The sequence below is a fragment of the Alosa pseudoharengus genome, unplaced genomic scaffold, assembly GCF_046254945.1.
Source record: "Alosa pseudoharengus isolate Yale_2024_CS ecotype anadromous, Long Island Sound unplaced genomic scaffold, YU_APseudo_1.1 YU_APseudo_1.1_scf_4, whole genome shotgun sequence".
NCBI classification, from domain to species: domain Eukaryota; kingdom Metazoa; phylum Chordata; class Actinopteri; order Clupeiformes; family Clupeidae; genus Alosa; species Alosa pseudoharengus.
Genome location: NW_027468774.1, coordinates 25,003,726 through 25,026,056, shown reverse-complemented (window position 1 = coordinate 25,026,056; position 22,331 = coordinate 25,003,726). Strand labels below are relative to the sequence as shown.

The 22,331-nt window shown below is 45.3% G+C and overlaps 2 protein-coding genes across 2 annotated transcripts in view; both read left to right on the top strand.

The window, feature by feature from the left end:
- The first annotated feature begins 68 nt into the window (after nucleotides 1-68).
- On the top strand, nucleotides 69-17,783 carry mosmoa (modulator of smoothened a). Its single transcript, XM_076265494.1, has 3 exons — nucleotides 69-1,041; nucleotides 10,592-10,804; nucleotides 14,442-17,783. Exons 1-3 carry the CDS (start codon nucleotides 936-938, stop codon nucleotides 14,624-14,626), a joined length of 504 nt encoding a protein of 167 aa, XP_076121609.1. The 5' UTR covers nucleotides 69-935; the 3' UTR covers nucleotides 14,627-17,783.
- Nucleotides 16,878-22,331, top strand: part of vwa3a (von Willebrand factor A domain containing 3A) — a 20,529-nt gene continuing 15,075 nt past the window's right edge. The window contains exons 1-6 of the mRNA XM_076266671.1: nucleotides 16,878-16,910; nucleotides 20,772-20,953; nucleotides 21,171-21,236; nucleotides 21,482-21,536; nucleotides 21,649-21,750; nucleotides 21,892-21,998. Coding sequence (XP_076122786.1) covers nucleotides 16,878-16,910; nucleotides 20,772-20,953; nucleotides 21,171-21,236; nucleotides 21,482-21,536; nucleotides 21,649-21,750; nucleotides 21,892-21,998 — 545 coding nt within the window. The remainder of the gene's footprint in view (nucleotides 16,911-20,771; nucleotides 20,954-21,170; nucleotides 21,237-21,481; nucleotides 21,537-21,648; nucleotides 21,751-21,891; nucleotides 21,999-22,331) is intronic.

The following is a 22,331-nucleotide window of genomic DNA, read 5'->3' as shown; positions in this document are numbered from 1 at the left end:
CCGAACGCGAGGTTGGCAAGCTGTTGTGTCTGACGATCGCGCTGCGTGGGGGTGCGCGTTTGCTTCTCGTTGTCATTTGCTCGGGAGAGAAAGCTGGTGCGGATTGGTAGTTACATATTTTCCTTCAGTTGCGTCGGAGAGACCTTTAACGCATCGTGCTCAGACAGACTTAGCTAATTCACGCCGTAGGCAGATACACATTCTTACTTCTCTACGTGGTGCAGGAAAACGCTACCAGTTTTGCTTTGCTAGTTCGTGCAGATGCGTTTCCAGGGGAGGAAAGGGGGGCATGATTAAGCAAGAGGACTGCTCCGCTTGTCTAACGGGAGGGCTGAAAACAAGGACATGGTGCTGTGCATAGGATCGCGGCCTGTATTGACGCCTGCTTCGCCATAACCGTGTATTTCTCATCACACCTTCTCGTCGCTCGCTCAAATGGGTGCTTGGGCGTCAAGTCCGTTTAGGCCCGCCGTCCGGCACACGGAGCCCGACTGTGGGGAAATAGTGGTCAGCTACTAGCGGCTCGGCTAGCTGCAGTTACCCAATGCTGCTGCTGCCGCTGCCGCTGCTGTGTAGAGGATCTACCAGAAGAGAAGCTGGAGCCTTGGGCCCACACTTTCAGATTTTGCGATCTGTTCGTTTGGAGTACAGCTCAAGACCAAACCGGCCCCACGGATATGTGATACCGTATTTTCACCTGCACTTAAATGGAAGGCGTATTGAACTTCTCCCGTTGATGCGAGAGCCGTATTGCGCCGCAATGTGGCTTGAAAATAAGGGAAGACTCAGCCTGTAACTGGGCTCCTGTAGGACGGGGCTAGGTAGACACAGACCCTGTAAAATCTTCAGTGGAAGGGGTCGACTCTCATCTGTTTGCATTGGTCTGAAGTGTCCTCTTCACCTTCCAATCTCAAGGCAAATAGACTTCATCTGAGATGGATAAACTCACCATAATTTCAGGATGTCTATTCCTGGCCGCAGACATATTTGCAATTGCTAGCATTGCAAACCCTGACTGGATCAACACGGGCGAGTCGGCAGGTATGTTTTTATCTTAGGCTAATGGTGAAAGTGGGACCTCCTCCCATTCCAGTGCATCCTTGGATTTCGCGGACTCCGTCACCCTCGCAGCATCCAGCAAGGTTGCCGTGTCCTCACTCTAAAGAGCCCAGGTTAATTGCGAAAAGAGCAACCCCGCGCGCGCTCAGCTCGTCAGTTAATCCCCTGAACAAAGATAAGATCCCGCTACTGCTCTGTGCATTAGCATCCTCTTTTGTCTCCCCAAGAACACAGCACATCCTCTTTGATGAGGATACCATAACAACGTTAGATGTCGGCTTCATTAGATTTTTTCATGGGTATAGCCATACACTGTTGTGCCATTCAACACTATATTACTATATGTTTTAATGTGTACATTCAGTGGGGATAGTATTGATGGTCTTTAAAAGGCCATTTAACTTTTGTGGTGAGTATACCGTAAGCGACGTCATCAGTGCGCTGAGGTCAAGCATCAGTGATATCCATAATGGCGTTCATTGTGATGTCTGGTACATCTCTATCTATAGCACGGAGATGTTTTACGCCAGCCTTCAAAACAGTGAGCTACTGATTGTCAGCGTCTCATTGTTCCTTATTCACGACTGCTTAGTAAGTGGGTCAAGAAGGGTTCAAATAGGGTTTTGTGAAGGCAGCCAGAATGGCCAAACAGTTGTGCCTGTGTGTAAGAGAAGCTATGCTTTCTGTTGTTCATTGTAGGAACAATGAGAGACTCGGTTGGCTTTGCTTATTATTTCCAAAAGGGAGGCTTTCTATAGTCCAGAGTATCAATACATCCCACATTGGTTTTTCAGGAAGCACAGACAATGAAAGGACTTTGTCCTCAGCAGGCATTCCTTCCTGCACTTGTCAGAGTGATGCTTTTAGATGTTTACATTTGTCATGAATTGGCAACTCCAAATGAATTTGCAACTTGTGGGGACATTTAGTTGAAAACAGATTAAGTAATTTGCATGTTAAGTGCAAAATTGCCATCTGGAAGAATTACATTTGAATCAGCTCAGCCTGCCATTTGTTGGAAGTGCACACACAGGATAATTATCTCTGTTGATGGCCCCCTGATGGGTCCTTGTTTGTAGCCACTGTGAATTGATTTTCATATTTAGTTAACCTCATCTCTGCTGGTTGTGTAAGCACCACCAGTCCCACCATGATGACGCATCATAACTGAGTGACACGGGCTTCCAGGAATAACTGAACTCTCCGAGAGACAAGTCTGGCATGACCTAGCTCTGGGCACAGCATTTCATTCTTATCTTAAAAGGACAGAGGGCTGGGTTAACGAGACCACAGCAATGTGAAGGGACACCCCCCTCATTCTCGACTCAAACAGTTTGACACTGATGCGGTGTTGGCTATAGTGATGTCTCCTATAGCCTAGGTGCCTATAGAGATGAAGGACTTCCTGTTGTCAGCAATAGAGGAAGGCCATGTGTTGCACTTCGCACTATTCCTTGCACGTGTGTGTCAACAGCTCTGGCACCCGGGCACCCACTGATGTGGTTTCCCTTTCTCTTGATTGTGTGGAAAGCAGTGCAGAGGGTGGTGTTTCTAGCCTCTCGTCTAGTGTCTGAAAGGCTGAGCACAGACAGAGCAATTTTCTCTGGGGCGCTGTCTGCTGGCCGAGTGGATTGTCAACTTTTCCTGTCACCCAATTTGTCCGTGGAAAGCTGTATATTCAATCTTGCATGTTGAGCAGCTCACTTTGCTTTGGTCAGCATTCTGGATCTTGATTATTATTTTTTTTGTTGACTCCCAGCTACATGATCAAATGTGTTGTAGGTTCTGAAATCTCTAGCTCAGTGACAGATCTCTATAAATCCTCACATGCCAGCCTTACCTGCTCTTCAGGGATTTTCCACAGGGGTTGACTTAACATTTTCATTAGTGTCACCAGCTTTATGACTCCCGTAAATAAACATCGGACTTTTCCAAACCGTTGCAGCCTGTGCTGGCCTTTTCAAGTAGCCATGCTACCGGCTTGATGCCATCGCCAGTAAAAGCAGGAGCACATCCTTTTCTCTCTCAATCATCAGGGAGGGCGCCCTGTCATTGTTATGTTTCTTTGTGCATAGTGCTGAAAACCTACAGTGCATCAACTTTAGTCAGAGTTGAATGATTGAGTTGGACGGTCCACTCCAGCACGGTCAGATTGTTGAATTGAAACAGTAGACAGTGAGTGAGAGATGGATGAGAAAGGAGTATCTGTCATTTGTTCGATTCTGAACAGTGTCAGGACTGTAGTGGAGTTTCTGCTCACCGTGCTCCAACCCACACACCTGACTAAATCCGTATGGGCTATTTAAACTCTCTCTGACGTTGAAGTCATATTTTCCTTCCCTCCCCTTGTAAATTCAAACCTCAGGCCGGCATGAAAATTCCAACCCATGCCCAGTAGAGGAGTGGCTTTGTCCTGGTCCCGGAGAGGCCTGCAGTGCCCACAGCAGGCTGGCTCTGACATTTTCAAAAACAAAACAATAAACCCCTGCCGACAGAACAGCGCTTTCGTTGCGGTGGTCTGCGCTGGGATGGATCAGCACCTGATCATGGTGTAGCGCGTGTGGAGCTATTCTGCTTTCCGTGGTTCATGCAGCGCCCCCCCCCCTCCCCACATTTTTATTTTCATTTGGTATGGTAGGCAGCAGTTTTGTGTTCACAGCGAAAACAATACTGCCCCCAGGAACAAATGTCAAGGCCGCCCATTGCTCTTAGAAAGCCAAATGCCGATGAACAATTCAGCAATCTCACCATGGGCTGGGGAGACAAGCACCCCTAATGTCTCTGTGTTACCAGGGGTACCACTGCTTATCAAATGATGAACAGGGGAAGTGAGGGGAAATGTGCAGTCTGGCCCCCGGATAACGCACATATTCTCCTTTTTAACAGGGAATGGAGGCTTGAAATGATGTAGCCGTATGTAAAGCTTACATTTAATATGGTTCTCGGGTATGTTAATTGTTTTAATTGCTTTGTTAATTGGTTAGGTTTGTGGTCTGGGATTGCCATAATTCTATCTGATTTCTAAAAGCATTTATCTTTTCCCAGCAAACAGACACCTAGCATATTGAAACGGTCTGTGTGCGTTAGAGAGGCTGTGTTTCTGCTGAGAGCATTCTATGTATGCACACTGATCACACCCACACATTTGATGGTGCACAGAGCTGAGTGATGTAAGCTGACTCCTGCAGATCTTTTGCTCCTTCCACCACCCGCCTCCCCCCTTCCCCGCCATCCTTGCTTCACCCCCCCACCCCCACCCACCTGAGTTCATGAGCCGCTTGACTCATTCCCAGGAGGACTTCCTGTTCAGCACGCCGCAGAGGGAGACGCTGCCGCCTCATTTCCTGTCATACAGTACATCCGGCGCCAAAGCTGTGAAGGTGGAGCATGGGATGGGAGGGAAGAAGCTAGTAAGAGAGGAGAACAGGGCGATGTGATCACGATGCCTGGGCATCCTAGGGCAGACGGACCCTGTGTTTAACATTTATTTTTGGGAAGGTAGAAGGGAGCAGTCTTTCTCTCTCCTCTCCTCCCTGGGCCTGGCTGTGTGAGAAACACAAAGCAACATGTTGAAACCTGTCGTGGGAAATCCAATTGCAGGTGATAACATTTCATTTCAGCCGGCAAACTCCTGTAAACAATGCCAGGAGTATTATTGCAACTCTGCACTTTTTGTGGATGGGGAAGGAACTTCTGGCCTGCAGGCATATCAACTTTAAATCTCAGATAGAGCTGTTCACTTGTGATGTGGTTGCAGTGCTCCTGAGTCTGCATTTAGAGCCTCCTGACAGTTGAGAGTGAGATGTGTGTGTGTGTGTGTGGTGTGTGTCGGAGTCTGACATCCCTCAAGCGTCTCATGTCTTGTGGATTGCCCGCCAGCATGTCTGCCATGGCTTGCCGCTGTGCACCAGCTGTTTTGAACGTTGGCATTTTGCAGGAAGGTTTGAAACGGTAGGGGGTTGGAGCAGCGGGGGCACCTGTGGGAGCTTGTTTAAGGGAGATGCGGACCGGAGTGTCTTCACAGACCTGTACTTTTTCAAATCTTTCTGAGTTTGTGTGGGTGTCTGTCTGTGTGCGTGTACGTCCGTGTGCATGCGTTACATACATGCATGCATGTGTTTGTGGGTGCATGCACAAGCCCGTATGCTTGTTTTTATGTGTGCGTGGTTTTGTGTACATGTGCACGTATGTTTGTTTGCTTGCATGCAGGCCGTCGTGTCGTGTGTGTGTGTGTGTGTGTGTGTGTGTGTGTGCACTTACATACTGACCAGAGGGTAGCAGGGCTTTGTGAACCCCCTCCCCCCCCTCTGTCCATCCCTCACTCACGCCTGGCTCCTGCAGAATTTTCCTGCTAAGCAGAAAAAGAATGCACCACACCTTAATGGAATCAAAACATTCCTTCCTGGAGGGCTATCACACACACACACACACACACACACACACACACACACACACACACACACACATATGCGGCCGCTGAGTGTGTGTGTGTGTGAGAGAGAGAGTTCGATAGCGCTGAAGGAAGGTGGGCCACCATGTTGACATTGCAGCACTCCAGTTGCACTGCCTCCGAGACATCCTTTTCTTCTGTCTCCATGGCGCTTATTGACTCTCAATACAAATCACTCTGCACCCCCTATCCTCCCATTCAGGGATTGTGATGGACTGATATGATCTGCCCCGTGCATGCCAGGGTACTCACTTTGAAAGTGATCCGTTCCATGGTGATGAACACCCCATGTTGGAACCACACACAGGTTCACACAGAGAGGCCTGCAGGATAATGCTGTGAAGCATCACGGTGTGTTGTGCTGAAAGGTCTATCGCGTGGGATAATTATGATGTTTTTTAAAAACGACTCTTGCGCGCATGTGTGTGCACGCTCTCACTCTCTCTGGTTTCTACCAGTCTTGGTTACAGAGAAACAAGTGGCCAAACATATGTCCTATATATAGGCTCAGTGCTTCCTGTTGGAGCTCTTTGGCGGAGTTGCAAGTAGAGATGTCAATGGCCGTCCGCTTTCGAAAAGGCCCCAGATGGTGGGAGTAATTGAGTTGTGTGGAGAAAATGGACTCTTAAACGTTCTCTTCTTCTCCGCCGGTCGTGACTAGGAGCAGAGAGACTTTTTTTTTTTCCACACACACACACACACGTCATGTTGCTATCTAGTGAAAAATCTCTTGCCATGTGAGTGTGCATCTTCTGTTTACTGAGATCATCAGCCACTGTGTGCACACTGCATGTGTCTGAATGTGTTTGTGTGCGCGTGTGTGTGTGTGTGTGAGTGTCAGGGAGAGAGATTTTCTGAGCCGTGCCGTCAGCCTGTGAATTGGAGCGTTGGACCCCCTCTTTTCTTTAGCTCTATTGTTCTCACTTCCTTTATCTCACAGTAGCCTGTGACCTGGTGTCAATAGTGCTGGTGATTTTGAGGTTTGACCCCACAGGCCTGTATCAATGGTCCAAGAGTCACAAGCTCTCCTCCCACTCTCTCCTCTTTTCCTTTCTTTCTCTCTCTCTCTTTTCTTCTTAAGGCCACACACACACACAGACACACACACACACACACACACACACAGCTCCTCACAGGGAGAAGCACAGTCCTCGTCGCCTGAGGCTCCACTGCTCTTGAAAGGGTGCTTATGATCAAGTGATTGGCTCTGTCACATGCTCAGTGCTCTCAGGCTGCGTGCTGCCTCCTCTCCTCTCCTCTATCCCCCACATGCTCTCCTGTGAGCTGCTGGAGCTGTGACAGAGAGACAGGGAGAGAGGCACAGCTTCTGGAAGGTTCTGTCTGTCTGCCATCAGAAAAGTAAATGCACAGATCTGTCCTCAAGGGACTGTCCAGTCATCCAGCTGTGACATGATGCCACTCTCCGTTAATGTAGTGGCTAGCCCCTGTAGCATTTAGGCCTAGTCCACACGTACCAAACCGATCTTTTTTTCCTCCGTCTTCCCTGGAACTGTATCAAGAATATTTGCATCCAAACGGATCCATCTCAACACGACTGAACACGTTACTTCATATCCCAGGCCTATAGGTGGCACTGTTTCTTTACAGAAATTGACCAAAGCTTGCGCGCTGTAGGCTATACAAACAGACAGCTACGGAAAATGGCTAGTACAAGGAAACCAGAATTGTTTGTGTGGACTGATAGTGAACTGTCAACTGTAGTCAACTGTAAAACTAATAAACTTCATTTTTACGGTTTGTGAAGGGTTGCAGTCCCGTCCTTTATTTGGCTAACGCAGGTAATCTCCTTTACTTTCTTTGGTTGTAGGATAGTCCGCGATTTACATTAGTTTTGGATATCACCGCAAGTGATAGGCTACTAAACGCTAGGCCTAGGCTATTCCGTCGCCACATTTATAATATTGCTATACCTTCGTTAGTAACAGTCGATACTTTTGCCTGCATCCAATCGCGCATTCGCATTTAGTGCGCATCTACCATAGGCTTAAGATTAGTTAAGCGTCTTTGTATGCTCATATCTGACTTCACTAGAATATGAATGCATTTATTTATGTTGTAAGACATGTAAAATAAATGAATGACACCAGCACTACGCACAAATTAATTTAAACTTACACCGCACTTCCTTAATAACTTCTGACTAGTTCTCTCGCATCACTGACAGTAGCTAAAAAAACACTGTTCAGTCCACCAAGTCATAAGCTATTGGCGCTGCGCAGCACCAGTTGTGATATTTATCCTACTGATTGTAATCGTAGGTAATGTCATGTATGAAAACTAGTATTGTTAGGCAATACTATAAGTGTCAAGTCCAGGGCAGCTGAGGTGTGGCGATGACATCATCAATACGCAAGTAGGCGGTTTCGCCGTCCAAACGAACTCACAAGGGCTACGGTTTCAGATTTTTCCACCCTGGGACCAGGTTTCAAAAAAGTGTGGTTTCGGGCTAGCCTGATGAGCCAGACCCACATTAAAATGTAGGGTCTGGGCACTCACCGTTCGCAGCGCTCAGTCCGAGGGGCGGGATAATCGGTTGACTTTCAAATTCCCTCTGCACGCAATAGGACAGCTATGAGTCCTATGCGTTTTCCCACCAGCGGAGCTAGTTGGCTAGTTCAAACTTTTGCCAACTTAAAAAAAGCTTAATTCGTGTCACACTGTTTGCCAGCAGCAACATCCATCTTCTTTGTTTTCAAGTAGCAGGGGATTCGAGCCAAACCGTTGCAACTCTGCCATCAATCATTATGTTAAGCCCGCCTAACGACTCTATACACGATTTGATTGGCCTGATAGAAGTTTAATTTTTCAAGCTCACAAGCCAACGGAGAGTTGCTAGACTAGCCCTGGCAGCTAATTTAATTGGCTGCCGCTAGGGTGCGTCTAGATTTCTAGGCTAGTTTCGGGCAGTGCGTTTACAGGATTCGTTTGGACGATCGGCCAAGACGAAGCAAAACCGGTGCGTTTAACCCAAAAAGCGTCTCCGTGTGGACGGGCCTTAGACATTCCCCTGATATGTATGGCTAGAAGCTGGTATTATACAAGATGAACAGATGAATTGAAGGGGAAAAAATAGTTTTGAGTCTGATTATGCTGGTAATAAATCATGGCCAAACTGGACAACCAGACTGGCTGGTTGCAGTAATGCAATAATGTTGCATTGCTTGCACTGATTGCTGTGGCAGTGAATAAAAAGCAGATAAGGGACTGGGCTTCATGAGTACAGAGATCCTACTGCTAAAGTTAGGTGAATGTGGATACTGTGTAATTAAGCTAATAATCATACTAATACTGATGGTTAAGGAATACGAGCCACGATTGCCAGTAAAGCAGCTGACTGTTGGGCACACTTAGGCCTCGCCTGTGGGAGTGCTGTGTACTATTTGCAAGTAAAAAAACAAGATGTAGGTCTAGATGGCAGCCACGCTGAAGTGTATGGTGGTGAACTGTATTAAAGGAGAATTCCGGTGTGATTTTGACCTAAAGTGTTTTGAAACATGATACCGAGTGTGAACGTATGTCTCATAGCCCATCTCGGCTTGTCCCCTGCACTCCGAAATCTGGCGCTAGTTAGCCGATGCTACCAACAAGGCGGTCAATGGTTGTGCCTCGGCATCGGCATAGCCATGCAAATAAATCACTGTTTTACACCATTTACGAGGCTCAATGTATCTCCACACTTCATTGGTAGACTTCCAAGGGCCCTGAGATTTAAAACGAGACATTGAGAACTTTGAAAAAGCACTGGTAGTTTACTTACAAGACGATTTATACAGACAGTATCTTCTCGAAGTTTAGCGTTTGCAGCCATCTTGAATTTAGTCACGATAAGTCGAGCGACGAGTAAGAATGAACAGGTATGATAAGGGATCAGATTCCAAAAATAATTCTGTGGAAATGCATGGATTACAGTTTCTTCCAGTAGCAGCAACTGGAATCCATGCATTTCCACGGAATTATTTTTGGAATCTGATCCCTTATCATACCTGTTCATTCTTACTCGTCGCTCGACTTATCGTGACTAAATTCAAGATGGCTGCAAACGCTAAACTTCGAGAAGATACTGTCTGTATATATATCTCAATGTCTCGTTTTAAATGTCAGGGCCCTTGGAAGTCTGCCAATGAAGTGTGGAGATACATTGAGCCTCGTAAATGGTGTAAAACAGTGATTTATTTGCATGGCTATGCCGATGCCGAGGCACAACCATTGACCGCCTTGTTGGTAGCATCGGCTAACTAGCGCCAGATTTCGGAGTGCAGGGGACAAGCCGAGATGGGCTATGAGACATACGTTCACACTCGGTATCATGTTTCAAAACACTTTAGGTCAAAATCACACCGGAATTCTCCTTTAAGTAGCTCCCCCGCCGACTCCGTTTATTCGCCAGTCGCTGTGTAAAACTGTGACACAGCACTTAATCCAGCCAGCGAGTCTCCTCTCCTGGAGATGGCTCTGGGCACAGCTGCTTGTTTATTGGATGCAACAGCTCCTCCAGGAGCTCTGATTGCCACAGGGAGCGAGCAACCAGGATGTGTCTGAGACAATGAGGTGACATCCTAATTTAATGAGCAGGAGCTGCCTAACACAATGGTCCAACAGGCTAATTAAATTCATGGTCCTTACTGCCGCAGTTATGAAGTGGGAGCTGGAGCTTAGACTGTGATATTTTTGCATTGTTGGATGTAAGGCTGTATCAGTTCATCGATTAGTTGTCAACTGTTAAATTAATCGGCAACAATTTTTTAAGGAAAATACCTCAGGTCTCTGATTGCTGTTTCTTAAACTTCATTATTTTCAGCTTTACTTGCGCCTCTATGACATTAAACTTGGTTTGGTGTGTAGACAAAATAAGGCATTTGAGGACATAATCTTGGGCTTTTGGAAACACTCAACAACAGATTAATCGATGAAAATTGTTAGTTGCAGCCCTAGTTGGATGCTGGATTTCGAGTTCATTTGGCCGTATTTACCTGACTTAAATTATTAAGTTATTCATTTTAATCATTAATTTGATGCATTTCCTCTTTTTCCTCCTTCCCTCTCCCCTCCTCCTCTCCTCAGGTGCTTTGACGGTAGGGCTGGTGCGGCAGTGTCAGACGATCCACGGGCGTGACCGCACGTGCATCCCGCCGCGGCTCCCGCCCGAGTGGGTCACCACGCTCTTCTTCATCATCATGGGCATCATCTCCCTCACTGTAACATGCGGGCTGCTGGTGGCCTCGCACTGGCGCCGGGAGGCCACCAAGTACGCCCGCTGGATCGCCTTCACCGGGAGTAAGTACCCTTCCAGTGCAGAAAGTATTCTTAAAAGTACACTGACGATGTCATTTCAAAAGTTTTGGCAAAATCGAGCCTGTATTCAATGCTTTAGGTTTGATTAAAAGACATTTGATGCTATGAAAACTTTTTTCATGTTCTTGACCACAAACATCGCCTTCTAGTAGTAGTATTGCAGAATCTATCTGAGTGTAGCATTTTTGACTCCAAAACCTGCTCACTGTGCCTTTTTAAGCAAACATCCTCATCTCATTCCACCTTATTGCCAAGCCCGATATAAGAGGAAGCATCTGTGTGGAGGTGTTTGTGGTGGGAGTTAGCCACACTCTGCCTTAGCTCTGTGCGCAAAATGGATGTTTTCGTTTTGAGGTTGTTAACACCTTTGTAGATTTGAACACATTAGCCAGAGAGAGAATGGGAGGGAGGGGGGGGGGGCAGCAGGGACACCAGGGACACCTTGTTATCGGACACAATTTTCCTCCGCTTTGGAGGGGAAGTGCATAAAGAAGTCATTTTCTGAGTCATGTTCGCAGTCACATGGTTGCCATGGCAACAGAAACCCAGTGACCCCTGGTGTCCAGGCTTCTCTCGTTAGTACTCTGGGCCTCTCTCTCTCTCTTTCTCTCTCTCTCTCTCTCTCTCTCTCTCTCTCTCTCTCTCTCTCTCCTCTTGTCACCTATAATCAGTAGACGGGGGCCAATAAAGACCTGCTGTATTCAGCACCAGAAATTAGCTCTAAGATTAAACGTGTCATCCTCATCCCGATAAGGAGAGGACTAATTTTGTCGAGTGTCTCACCGATGAGCTTACCAGAAACCACAAGAAAGCAGTCTGTGTGCGTTTATGAAACGTCACTTTCGGAGTGTCAGATTTTGTTTTGTGTGCTGAGGATTTGCTGGTGCCCAAGCAAATGTTGGGATTGCTTCCAGGGTATTAACAGAATGTCAGAACACAGAATTGGGTCTCCTACGATCTCAGGGAGGAATGAGCAGCCTTGCAGAGACATTTAAGAGGCTGTTTTGGGAGTGCGAGGTTGAGGGGGCAGATGAAGGAAGTTGTTTGGGTCTGGAAAGTGGGGAAAGGTGTGTGTGTGTGTGTGTGTGTGAGATGTTGGGGGGGGGGGGGCGGCACAGGTGGCTGAGTTAGTGCTGGAACTCCACAGTTGGCCAGGGGCCAAAGCACCTGAAAGGGCAGCTTTGTGAGGGCAGCACAAGCCCCTTACTGTCCCAGCTGGGACTGGACCTCACCTCCAGCCCCACCTCTCAACCACCACACAGGTCACCCCACCTCCTGGCTGACCTAGGGGTGCCATAGCTGCTGCTGTGGTTCTGGCTGGTGCAGGGCAAACATATGGCATGTTTGGCAGGCACAGACATCAATATTAGCTGTTGTCTGGCCACTGCCTTGCTGGTTACCCAGACAGCATCCATCCATTCATCCAGCCAGTCATTTATTCATTCAGCAAAAAAGACTAGGCCACTATGTCCCATGGAAAGGCCAGCCGTTTAAAAATACACTCCCCTCATTAGCGCAAGCAAAAAATAGCAGGTTGTGTCAAATATTTATGTAAGACCCAAGAAATGTGCCGATACTCATGCACCGCTTCTGTCTTTTCCTCTCTCTTCTCCGGAGACTGGAGATTCAAATTTCTCATTTTGACAGCTGAGTTATGTTGATTGTCAAAACTTAGAAAGAAAGTGTAGCGTTATATGTTTAAATATACCTAACTCTACAAACATATACATATATACAGCAGTTGCAGAAAATTAATTGAGATGTGTTTTTGAAGTTGGCGAGTAGCTGCCTTAACTATGCAGCCTAGAGGTGCTCCCCCATCCCCATCCCCTGGGCCACGTATGCCCCCCTGGAGTGTATGTGAGGTCAGACATTTTCCTGAGTGGGGAATCATGAAATTGTCTCGGCGGAGAGCTCTCTTGAAATCAGCTGTTAATGGCCCCATCTGTCATGGAGCCACTTCGGCGCATCGGATCTTTGTCTGTCTCGTTCTCTGCCTTGGTCCAGCCCACCCTTGGCTTCTTCACAAGGGTGTTTTTAATCGATGTTTGGAAGTGTGGCAGGAGAGAGAGAGAGAGAGAGAGAGAGAGAGGGGCGGGGATGGAGAAAAGCTTTCCCCTGACTAATGGCTCCATTGAAATGAAATACGGAGCTGGCTGGGACCTCACTCGCTTTCTGTTGTTTTCTGTTTTCTGTGGCCTGAAAGCTTCAGCACCCACCCGACATTGGGATAAATGTGTAGTCATTCACAGACAGCCTCTGAAAAACAAACGAGGAGGAGCTGGTTCTCCAAAGGCCAGCCTGTTGTGTCTGTGCTTGTAGGTCTTTATGATTGGGACAGAGAGCATTTAAAGTGATTATTTTTTGCTACAGGGCAATTCCATGGAAAATTATTGTTTTTGTAACATCCATAACGCCAATAAAATGTGATGGTATGGTATGATGTGAATGATTACATGAAATTTGAGCATTTGCTACTTTTGGCTGAAGAATGTACATGAGAAAAAATGCACAAAAAATGAATGTTATCATTCACATCATACAAATGCCAAGGCATTTCACTGGCGTTATGGATGTGACAAAAAGTCAATTTTCTGTGGAATTGCCCTACATGCTTATGTTGTAATGCCAAAAGGCTTCAAAAAACTCTGGCTATGTAGGATTGCCCCAGCCAAATAGTCAAGATCAATTGTGTTCTGTGTAAGCATGAATGGCATGGCCCTAAAGAGACATCATGCAATGCCTGCAAGAACTTTCTGATAGCAAACCCATATTTAATTTCTGAGGATATAATTAGGAGGAGTTTCTTCCCTGTGTAATTAGACATTTGTAGATAAGAACTTGTCTTGTTCCTCTCTGCAACCAGATACAAAAGCTGTCAGGTCCCAAACATCAGAGCTTCAGCATTCATTTCTGACAGCTGCAGAAAGGGCACCAGCACTTATCTCCAACTGTTCTCTCGTTCTCTCGACTGAATGACACATAAACCCTTTTAGAGCCTCCTGAAAGGATGGTGTGGCACACTGTGGAGGAGGCCTCAATTTGTCCAGATGTGCCGCTTATTTTTTTCAATTTTTTTTGTGAATCATGAGGTAAAAGCACTGACCAGTGGCTCTCTAAGAACTGCTTAAAGGTTGTATCAGCAATAGCGGGGATACGACACTTCTGTTGATGTTCAAACAAAACAGAGAGCTAGCTCACTACTCCCTCCTCCTCCCTCCCGTGCAATTGAAACGGTTATTGGTTGAAACACTTTATTTTGCTTTTGAGTGGTTGCCAACCCCTGTTGGTAGCTATTGTTTTTGTGTACAGATCTCGGAGCCTATAGGCTGCCTACAGAGACGTGGTTTTTTGACTGCCTGCTTATGGGGCAGGCAGCTAGCGAATCGTTAGGATTAGATGAATGTGATCATTTAAGTTTGGCCCTTTTTTGGGCCTGAAATCGCTGATACAACCTTTAAAACTCTGCGGCTCTAGGTTGCGTAAATCTTCAATTATCCATTTTTAGGAAACAGCTGTGCTAATGTGCGTTAATATTTTATTTAATATAGTATTTCTAATGCATCTCCTACTTCTCTTTCTCCTGTTTCTCTCTCTCTCTCTCTTTTTTTTTTTGCAGTGATCCTGTTCTGTATGGCTGCTCTCATCTTCCCGATAGGATTTTACATTAATGAAGTGGGGGGCCAGCCGTACAAGCTGCCTAACAACACGGTGGTGGGCTCCTCGTACGTACTCTTCGTCCTCTCCATCTTCTTCACGATAGTGGGGCTGTTGTTCGCTGGGAAGGTCTGCCTGCCCGGCTGAAGGACCCTTCTGCCCCCTGGCCTCAACGTTGGGCTTGTCAGACCAGAGGAAGGACAGACAAACAACAACAAAAACATAAGAACAAATGAAACCGAAAAAAAAACAGACAATGTTGCGATGGAGGAAGGGATGTCCGCACGAAGCGGCAACTAGGAGCAACCACACTTAAGCATTGAAAAAAAAAAATAGTGCCAATAGGAACAAAAAAAACAAACAAACAACAAACTGCGCTCAGTTATATAGCTGCAAGAGGGTCCTGATAGGAACGCCCCTCCTCCCCCCTGCCCCAATGCTCCCCGTGCCTACTCCTGTGATTACACAAGTGTTTGTCTTTATGTTGCACTTTCGGAGGGTGGTTTGAAGAGGACAGGAAGTCAGGGAGGAGAGGGAGCAGGAGAGAGGCGGCAGAAGGAAGAGAACAGCAGAGCAGCGATGCTTGTGGTTGAATCGGTAGGTCCCCATGGCGCCAGTATTTTTATGACATCACTGTTGTCAGTGGCAGCGTGTGTCCCTGGGAGAAGCCTTTGCCCACCACTCAATGTTTTTTTTTTTTTTTTTTTTTTTTTGTCCATCATTTGTTTGTTTGATCGTTCGTTTTTTTTTATCTTGCTTTAGTGTCTTCTCCCCCTTTCATTTTGGTGCCATCATTTTCACCCATGAGGTTTTCAGTTTCTTCCCATTACGTGTGAACAAGGACCCGCATGTCTTGGACCTTTTGGAGGTTTGCTTCTTTTCCCCTCCACAATAGCAGTCGGGGGAAAGTGTGGAGAAGGTTAAGGGAGGCAGTAGATCCATGACTGGGTTGTGGGCTGGCAAACCGAAAGACAGAGGAAGATTCTGGCTGTGAGAACAGAAGCACTGCAGGTCAGGAGAGATAGCAGGGGCTTGTAGGAGGGCTCCTTGGCACCCCTGGTCACTTCAACCCCCTCAACACTAAAGAGGCGTCTTGCCAGAGAAAGCAGGAGGAGTGGATGCCACTGAGGAGAGGAGGCCACGGGGGACAGAGGGGGGAAGAGAAGGAGGAGGGTTGCTGCCTTGTTAGGTTCTTAGAGCTCCCATGGTGCCACTCCACAACAAAGAAAAGGCCAAAAAAAAATGGAAACAGATGGACGAGCAGGGAGGATAGCTAGAGGACAGGGATAAGCTTTGGTCACAGGCTCAGTTCAAAGACACTCAACAGCATCAGGACTGCTGGTCAGGACCTTGTGGAACAGAGCCTCAACGTGCTTCAGTGTGATGCTGCTGAACAGTATCTCAGATGGGGGCACACACACACACACACACACACACACACACACACACACACACACACACACAAAAAGTGTGACCAAGCTGAATGGAACTCACGTTACCTTCTTGTGTTCCTCAAGTGCTGGGTGTAATCGAAATCTGTTTTGTTCTGTTTCGGCTCCTCTAGGTTCAGAGAGTGTGTGTGTGTGTGTTTGTTTGTTTTTTGTTTTTCGCCATTCTTTTACCTTCCTGATGCTGTTGTGCCATGAACCGACAGCTTGCTTTTTTAAGGAAGCACAGTCGGTGCATTAGGGTTGTACAGCCAGCAGCACAGGAAAACATCACAGATCTAGACACAGAAAGTTCTTACCTCATTGTTGTACCTATCAGGTGTGCCCTATCATTGTGTGCTTTCCTGAGCAGAAACATGGCAATTCAAACCCTGACATTGCTTTTCTGACACACTATGTACCTTACACTGAATAAGAGATTGGCAAGCTTTTTGCAGGTAATTACGTCCTGTTTTTTGCCACTTGCTTCTGAACATTAATAGAAGTCCTGGCCTTTCATCAGGTCTACATCTACAAGGATGCTGCATAAACAGAGTGGATACTTTCTGAGCATTGGTCTATAACAGAATCTCAAGGGTAATGTCTGTTCAAAGAAAAAATTACATTTCTCCTGAAAAATGATGGAAGTTTTTTTTTCTTTCGTTGAAATTGCATCTTTTCCCCCCTCACGGCCTGTTATGTTTGAACTATCTGCACAAAAACAAATTTTTTTTTTTTGACTTTTTTTTTTTTTTATACAATTGTCCAGCTTCATCAGTGTTTTCATTCATTATGTGAAAGAGGTTATTACCATGTGAGTAGGGTCAAGAATATAACAGTGTTCTCTAGATTACAGTGGCAGGACACCTGTTCAGTTAAACCGGTGGCAACTGGTGCAAGTTTTGGTTGGTGGACTGGGACCAGAGCCATAGAAGATTACTGACAAGAATAGGCAGTTGAAGTAACAGAAAATGTTTCTCATTGGAAGTCCCCCAAAGAAGTCGGTGAGATTTCCATAATGATTCCAGTTTCCACTCCACTACGATTCTGTCAGTGTGAGTGCCAAGCAAAAATGGATCTTCTTTGGGAAAGTCTAAAACTGCATAGGATTTCGTCAGCATATTTTGGTTCTGAAAACTTGATTCAGCAAGAGGGAATTGAAAATATTTATAAGAAGGATACATTCGAACATAATTGGGCTGACCCATGTCAAACTGGCTATTTAGGTTGTTAACCTTAGCTTGGCTACCATGACCTAATGAACAACAGTATTATCCAAAAGCTATCACCATCCCAAATGTGTTGTGGCCTTTCATCCTGACAACCCTTGAGTAGCAGTCATGCTTGCCCTGTCTGGGCACATTGTTCAGCTGAGTTTCATCATCCCTCATTTCTAACATCAGTTTTTCAGCTGTTGACTTCTTCAGTAAATGTCATCATTAAGAAGTAGGAATTTTTGTGGAAGGCTGATTAAATGTTTTGTGTGGTTTGTAAAGAAGTGCACAATGCTTAGTAGAGGGGCATGCAGCTGAACAATATGGAGCCAACTCTTAAGTTAATAGGGGTCCAAGCGCTGACACTTGAATTGGCATTGACCGTATGCAGTGAAAGGGCCTTGTCCCAGCACCCTTCAGTCACCAGCTGCCACTGGTTTAAACCTGTAGAGGTTTGAGTCAGCAGTATAAACTATAACCAGAACTTAAAACTCCACTAGCACAAGTATTATTAACGCACAGTTAGGACAGCAGAAAAAGAGTGTGATAAAGGAAACCTAACACTAAGTACAACTCAGTATTGTAAAAATCTTTGCATCTTTGCAAAACTGTTGAGAGCTCACTACAGTGACTTTATACATGTCAAAGAATTTTTTTTTTCTCGGGGTGGGGTGGGGGGGGGGGGGGGTCACTAATGGACATTGTGACAAAGCCTGCAATGGCAAATATGAACTCTTAAAGACTGCTTTAATGATTTGTTGTTTAAGTTTTTTTGCAAAAAAAAGTAACTTGTTTTGTTTTGTAAAGGATTATGAAGTTAATATTTATAATTTAAAAAGGGACGAATAAACGTGTATTCACAACAGTGTTAACAATCAATGGATGACAGCATTGACAGTGCACAGTTACTGTTGACAGAATTGACATTATTGATTGTTTTATTTCTTTTTCCTTCTCCTTCACTTTTTGTGTTAATGTTTCACTTCACTGTACAATACAATAAAAGGCATCATCCGAGCCTTTATGGTTGATAAGCAACTGAGAGTCTCTGATAACTGGCATTGCGAAAAGGACTATTATGTGAGTGTTGCAACGCACAAGGACTAGACACCACAGCTTTCAGCCTTTATCACAGTCAGACAAGGCTTAGACATGATTGCTCTTACACATGGTGTTGGTAATCTAAAATAGTTTAAAACGGATTATGTTCTTTATTAATCTAGTAGTGTCATGTTTCTTTAATCACATTCTTAATTGTGTTAGTTACCTATTTAACACAGAGCATCTTAACATGAAACATCATATAGGAACAAAAAATATGCCATCTCTATTTGTTTGGTTGTAAATTTATGATCCCATGTTTATCCTTTACATTTTGAAATACACTTCACACTTCCAGTGGTTGCCTAGATGAATCATCAACAAAACTGATCAGTCAGTCAGGTGAATATCACAATAGCGTCTCTTAAGAGAGAAAGCATTGTTTTCCATTGATTATCATACCGTTAATCAGTCGGCTCTGTAAAATTGCCATGTTCTTTTAGGACACATGGCAAAGTCTAGTTCACCGTGCACTAAGGCTTTTGTGCTCTGCTGATGGAAACTCCCTGTGGACAGTGCTGCCTGGAGGAAGTGCTGATAAGGGGCTACTTTAGTCATTAAAGAGATTTCCTCTGAACACCACGAGAAAACAAGACCTGTGTGTGTGAAATTACCAGGTCAGTTATGCTCTCTCTCTCTCTCTCTCTCTCTCTCTCTCTCTCTCTCTCTCTCTCTCTCTCTCTCTCTCTCTCCCCCTTTGTATATATGTGTGTTTCCCTGGTAACACAGGAACAGAAATGGCCAGGCTGTTGTTAAACATCAGGTGAGAAACATCAGAGACCAGTCCATTGTAACTTCCTGAGAAGCAGTCCAAATGCAGATTAAAGGAGAGTTGTGTTTTTTTACAACTCAAACAGTTAGCAAGCAGTTATGTAAGAAAGCTTAATAAAAAACGAATTATAGGATATGGTCTCTTTCAAATATAGGCAAAATTACATAAGGCAATAGCCTACACTAAATACCTTATTAACAGCAGCTCACAATGTTTTATATCTCAATAGGTTTTATCATCAAATTGAGACCCTTAGCCTGTCAGAGACTCACCCTCTGCATGAGTGTTCTTTTTCTGTGAAGGATATTGCATAAGAAGCAGAAGAGACAAATCGTGATTCTCTGTAGGCTACCAGGTATTATTCGAGTGTAACTTGAGGGTATAGATGTGTCATTCATTGGGACATAGGACATCATTGCACACTGATTGGAAATAGACAGGACTACAAGTGAATACTCAAAATATTTACCAGGTAAGAGAGTAATATAGCTTGCATCAACTACACCTACACGTCGGTCTTACTATCATATTTTATATCCCAATGTTGAGTTGTCCATTTGTCTTGATGTCAATAGTTTTAGAGTAAAAAATTAGATAGGCAGATGCCTGCATACGCCTATCCCATAGCGCTCTAGAATCTTTGGTCTGAACCGGTCTGTCAGTTCCCTTGGAGACGGGAAACATTGCTTGGGAGTGCAAGGGTTGCCCCTCGTTGTACAGAGAACATTTAGGTATGTAATGGTTTCAAATACCCTAGTTCAACAAACATAAGTGCTTGTATTCTGAGTTCTACATAATAGACTATTATTCTGTGTTCTGGCTTTGTAACTTTGTAACAAACAGATGTAGGCCTACGTGAAGCATTTAACATAGCATTAGTGTCCACAAGAAAGCAACGTTACTTCACGAGGGCTAGTTGACTTATAATTTATAATGTATATGAGTTGAGTAGCCTACACAATCTTTAAACGAAGTGCAAGGTTGTGGCGTCATATCGCGAGTTATAGCACGAAAAACATGACTTGGGTTTAAATACTGCTTAATGCGTTGTTATACAGTAATTCACCGCAGTTACTGGTTGACTTACTGCCATCTGACTGCGCCATGATGCATCAGCATCAAAATAACCAATGGATATTCAAGGCCAAAAGTCTGCGACCGAATTCTGCAATGTTGTAGTAACCTAGGCAGGCCAGTGTTTTCGCTCAGACAGCAAAATGTACATGGATGCAGACAGTATTGGTTGACTCCGAGAAAGTCAGGTATTTTTCAGCCCCGAAACGATATGCCTATCTTTAGGTGTGATGCACTGTGTCTTTTCCATGCAAAATACATTTAGAAAAAAAAATCCTGACTTTATTTGTTACTAGGCCTTCTTGTCACTCCGTGTTTGAATTAATCTGTGTTTCACCCTTTCATGCTGACCAACAGGTGTGAGATGAACTCCCACAGTGCATCTCTCTCAGTTAGGCAATGCTGGGAACAATGGCATGAGTCAGACCAGGCAGCAGATGAAGATGATGGTCTTCTAATCACAAGCATTAATCACTCCAAGGACCTAATGGTGTTATGACTGTTCATGTTTAAATAGAATCAATTTAATCATAATGTGATGCAAAATGTAGAATTTGTAGAATCAGCTATATCCTGCCGTCTAATTGTCAGATCAGGTCTCCACTCATATCAATTTAATGTCAGATTTTCATGTTTCTGTGTGTTTGATGTATAGTGTCATGGCTGGCTGAGAACATGTCCATATTTTTGTGTTCTATGTGCAGAGGATGCACACACTGAGAGCTGACCAGAGCTGCCAGAGCTCGGCTGACTGGTTGGAGTCCAACGGTCTGGAGAGTGCCGGCCTCTCTCTGCCTCATTTCCTGTCCTGCTGCGCCGCCTCACCTGGGTCAGTCAGTCTGCAGCATGGCACCGGCCAGAACTCAGCACAGTGCAGCAGAACACAGTACAGTAGCCTACAAGCCTACAATAAACACCCCTTGCGTCTGCCATTTCTTCAGTGGTCTTGAATAAAACACCACACAGCATAGACCAGCACAAATATAATGGTAGCACACCAATGCATGGCACGGCAAACAAACCCAAGCAAATGGGCTTGTAGTCTACCAGTGCACCAAACCTGGCTGTCCAGCTTCTGACTGCAGATTATTATCTGTTGACAGCACCACTGGGGGACAGTTGGAGGTCAGTGCTGAGGTGCTCAGAGACTCTGAGATGAAGCTGTACCAGTGAGTGACACTTGAATATACCACATTTGGATTATGAATTTCACTTCCACTAACATATCTATATGAATCATGTAACACGCTGGCTAAATGATATATAAATAAAACTCATGTTTTGAATATGAAGAAAATTGTGAAAATCTGTTTACTAAAGCCAGTTGTAAGCCGTGATTTCGTGGTTCGGAGCTTGCTGTGTGTAAAAGGTAATAGGCTGTGGGAATATTAATAGAAAGGTGTTGTCCTTGCAGGATGATTGAGCTTTACCACAACAGGATCAGATGGCTCACAGAGGGAAGCAGGAAGGTGAGCATGTGCAGTGTTATCACACACAAGCACCAGTGCCTACTGCTGGGCTCAAAGAGCTAGACATTTCAACCGACTCGGCATTATCTCTTAACACTGCGCTTCCAAAAAGGTTTTTGGAATGGTGAGAGGCTCCAAGGTGGCGGTCTTGGTGGATGCGTCGGATGTGAACTGCTCTACAGACAGACTCATTGATCTTCAGAGGAACCTCTTGGTAAGGTTTTCTCTGCCGCGTCAAGCTAGCGAGGCCAAAAGCTCTCCGGGCGGTCACCTTGAAAAGTGGCATGGCTTCAACTGCATTAGGGTTATGATGAGCTCATCTGTTTGTGGTGTTTCTCTGTGTGTGTCACTGCAGGATTTGCTCGATAAGCAGCTGCGCCACAAAAGCCGGATATGTCCCATTTCACTCGGGTCGGAGGTCGCCTCCCTGTGGGACAAGCCCAGAGACACCTCTCCCCTCAGGTGGAATTCACAATGACTGGCCCACAAAAACAGCCACATACAGTATATGTATTGTCTGTCTCTCTCTCTCTCTGTGTGCGCACGCAGGTGTGTGCACACGCAGGTGTGTGCAGACCCCTCTCTTGAAGAGCAAGATGCAGATGAGCATGGGGCTGACACTTATATTCACAGTAATATTCAATGATCCAATATAGCGAGGGAAATTAAATTGCCATTATCTGTTGTCCTCACTGAATGTGATGATTACGTAACCTCATGAATATAAGTAGCTGTTTCAGCCTTAATCACCTAGCTCCTCAAGGAGAGATTGGAGGATGGTGGTGGTGGCAGCGG